The sequence below is a fragment of the Oxyura jamaicensis genome, unplaced genomic scaffold, assembly GCF_011077185.1.
Source record: "Oxyura jamaicensis isolate SHBP4307 breed ruddy duck unplaced genomic scaffold, BPBGC_Ojam_1.0 oxyUn_random_OJ69152, whole genome shotgun sequence".
Lineage (NCBI taxonomy): Eukaryota > Metazoa > Chordata > Aves > Anseriformes > Anatidae > Oxyura > Oxyura jamaicensis.
In genome coordinates, this window is record NW_023309236.1 from 803 (window position 1) to 3,567 (window position 2,765).

Consider the following 2,765-nt stretch of genomic DNA (forward strand, 5'->3'; position numbering starts at 1 on the left):
GGTGGTGAGGGTGATGATGGCGGACGTGGTGGCTGTGGTGACAGTGATGGTGGTCATGGTGACGGCCATGGCGATGATGGTGCTGGTGATGATGATGACATTGATGGTGCTGGTGATGACGGTGGTGATGATGATGATGACATCGATAGCGATGACGTTGATACCGGTGCCGGTGGTGATGTTGATAACGATGATGGTGATGACGATGACATCAATGGCATCAATCACACTGGTGTTGATGACGATGATGACGGCGACGATGCTGATGGAGGCAGGGAGGGGCCCTCCACTGGCCCAACCCATGGTGCCCCCATCCGCCCCCCCTGCCGCCGTCCCCCCAAAACCTCGCGTCTCGGCCGCCGGCCGGGTGCCGAGGGGGTGACGGGGACCTCTCCTCTTGCTCCACCAGGGACAGGAAGGGACCCAAAGGCCGCCGTGAGGCCCGCGAGCGAAGGGTTGAGGGATCCGGCCAGGAGCGGCATCCCGACGAGGTGAGCGGGGCGCGGGCCGCTTCGGCTCTTCATCCTCGCGGCCTCCTCCTCCTCCTCCTCACCCCTGCCTCCTCCCCACCCGCAGATGGAGATGGAGGAGGAGACCCGGGAGATCCTCCTGCCCAACTGGCAGGGCAGCGGCTCCCACGGCATCACCATCGACCAGACGGACGACGGCGTCTTCGTCAAGCAAGTGCAGCAGAACTCCCCCGCCGCCAAGATGGGCGTCGTGAAGGAAGGTGCCGTGGCGGGGAGGGGTCCTTTTCTTTTGGGGAGAAAAAAGCGGGTTTTCAGCAGCCCCTTCGCAATTTGGGGGTGGAAGGGGACATTTTGGGGGTTGGGATGGGGGTCTCGGCCCCTTCCAACCGTCTCTCGGCCCTTGCAGGGGACCAGATCGTGAGCGCCACGGTCTACTTCGACAACCTGCAGTCCGGCGAGGTGGCGCAGCTCCTCAACAGCATGGGGCACCACACGGTGGGGCTGCGCCTGCAACGCAAGGGGGACCGGTCCCCGGTGCCGGGACAGTCGTGGGCGCACGAGGCGTTCGGGGCCGGAGGCACGGAGGTCGTCTTGGTGAGTGCCACGGCGAGGGCGGGCGGAGGGACGAGGCCGGGAGGACGCGGCGGCGGCGCTGACGAGCGTCTCTCGGTTGGCAGAGCGGGGACGACGAGGAGTACAGGAGGATTTACACGACGAAGATCAAGCCGCGGCTGAGGTCGGAGGAGGCGGCGGAGGTGGAGTGCGGCGGGACGCAGAGCAGGACCATCACGGTCACCAGGAAGGTCACGGCCTACACCGTGGACGTCAGCGGGCGCGACGGGGCCGGAGACGTCAACGTGGTGGGCCCGGACTTCAAGGTCCGCATCCCGGGCCAGGAAATCGGCCGCGCCGCGGGACCGGCGGCTCTGTCCCCCACCGGAGACTGGAGCGTGGGCGTCAAAGGGGCATCTCCGGGGGCTTCCTGCTCCGTGGGACCCCCAGGCCACCAGCTGGATGTCCACCTCGGCGAGGCGCTGGTCGGGAAGCCCGGCGTCGGCCTCTCGGGGACGCACCCGAGGACTCAGATGGACTTGAAGCTGCCGGAGAGCCGCGTTCCTGGTGGAGAAACTGGAAAGTCTGTTACGGTGGAGGTGCTGGGGCCTAACGCTTCTGGCATGGCTTTCACGGGCCCAAGGGTTGACGCAAATGGACAGATGGGAGGCCCGGAGGCAGGTTTTCACGTAAAAGGCCCCGGAATGGACGGGAAAATGCACGTTTCTGGCCTGGACGGCCAATTCCATGGAGGTATCAAAGCGCCCGGCCTGGACGTCTCCTTACCCGCCGTGGAAGGTTCAGCGGGCGATGCCGGAACGGTGGGAAAAGTCAAGATTCCCGTGTTGAAAGTGCCCAAATTCGGGTTTGCTGCTTCAGGGCCCGGCCTCGAGGCCCAAGCAGGCGTCGGCGCGGCCAACGTAGACGTCGGAGGCGGCCACATCAAAATGCCGCACGCGGCCCTCCCACAATTCACCGCGGAAGGTTCCGCCGTGGAAGTGGGGAAGGTGGGACCCTGCGAGGTAGACGTCGGCGTTCCCGGCGTGGCTGTCAAAGGAGAATGGACAGGCCCGATGTTCAAGAAGGCTGAAACGCCCCAAATCTCTCTGTCGGATGTGAATCTGAACCTGAGAGGCTCCCACGTGAAGGGAGATCTGGGTGTCGCGGTAGAAGGGGACGCCAAAGGACTTGGCTCTGTCACTAAAGGTCTCAAGGTGGACGTGAAGGGTCCTGGTGCCGAATTTGGAGGCCCAGAAGGTTACCTGAAAGGGCCCGGCTTATCGGCGCCTTCCAAGGTGTCGATGCCAGATGTGGACGTTAACGTGAAGGGACCCAAAGTCAAAGGAGAAGTGGACGTTTCTGTCCCCAAAATAGGTGGCAACCTGAAAGGACCTCAGTTTGGTGTTGAAGGCCCCAAGTTGGGAATGGACGTGCCTGACATAGATGTCAAAGGCCCCAAAGTGAAGATGCCGGAGGTGCATGTCAAGGCCCCCCAGGTCTCCATGCCCGACGTTGACTTGAACCTGAAAGGCCCCAGAGTGAAAGGGGACCTGGATGTTTCCGTCCCCAAGCTGGAAGGAGAGCTCAAAGCTCCCGGACTTGACATCAAAGCTCCCGGACTTGACATCAAAGCTCCCGGACTTGACGTCAAAGCTCCCGGATTTGACATCAAGGCTCCTGGACTTGACATCAAAGCCCCCAAGGTTGACATCGAAGCACCAGACGTGGACATCCACGGCCCAG

At 63.0% G+C, this 2,765-nt stretch overlaps 1 protein-coding gene across 1 annotated transcript in view; it reads left to right on the forward strand.

Annotated features, from left to right (window-relative positions):
* The first annotated feature begins 345 nt into the window (after window positions 1-345).
* The window catches only part of LOC118159259 (neuroblast differentiation-associated protein AHNAK-like), an 8,471-nt gene continuing 6,051 nt past the window's right edge, over window positions 346-2,765 (forward strand). The window contains exons 1-6 of the mRNA XM_035313864.1: window positions 346-491; window positions 577-730; window positions 877-1,064; window positions 1,148-1,502; window positions 1,533-1,633; window positions 1,664-2,759. Coding sequence (XP_035169755.1) covers window positions 577-730; window positions 877-1,064; window positions 1,148-1,502; window positions 1,533-1,633; window positions 1,664-2,759 — 1,894 coding nt within the window. The 5' untranslated portion in view covers window positions 346-491. The remainder of the gene's footprint in view (window positions 492-576; window positions 731-876; window positions 1,065-1,147; window positions 1,503-1,532; window positions 1,634-1,663; window positions 2,760-2,765) is intronic.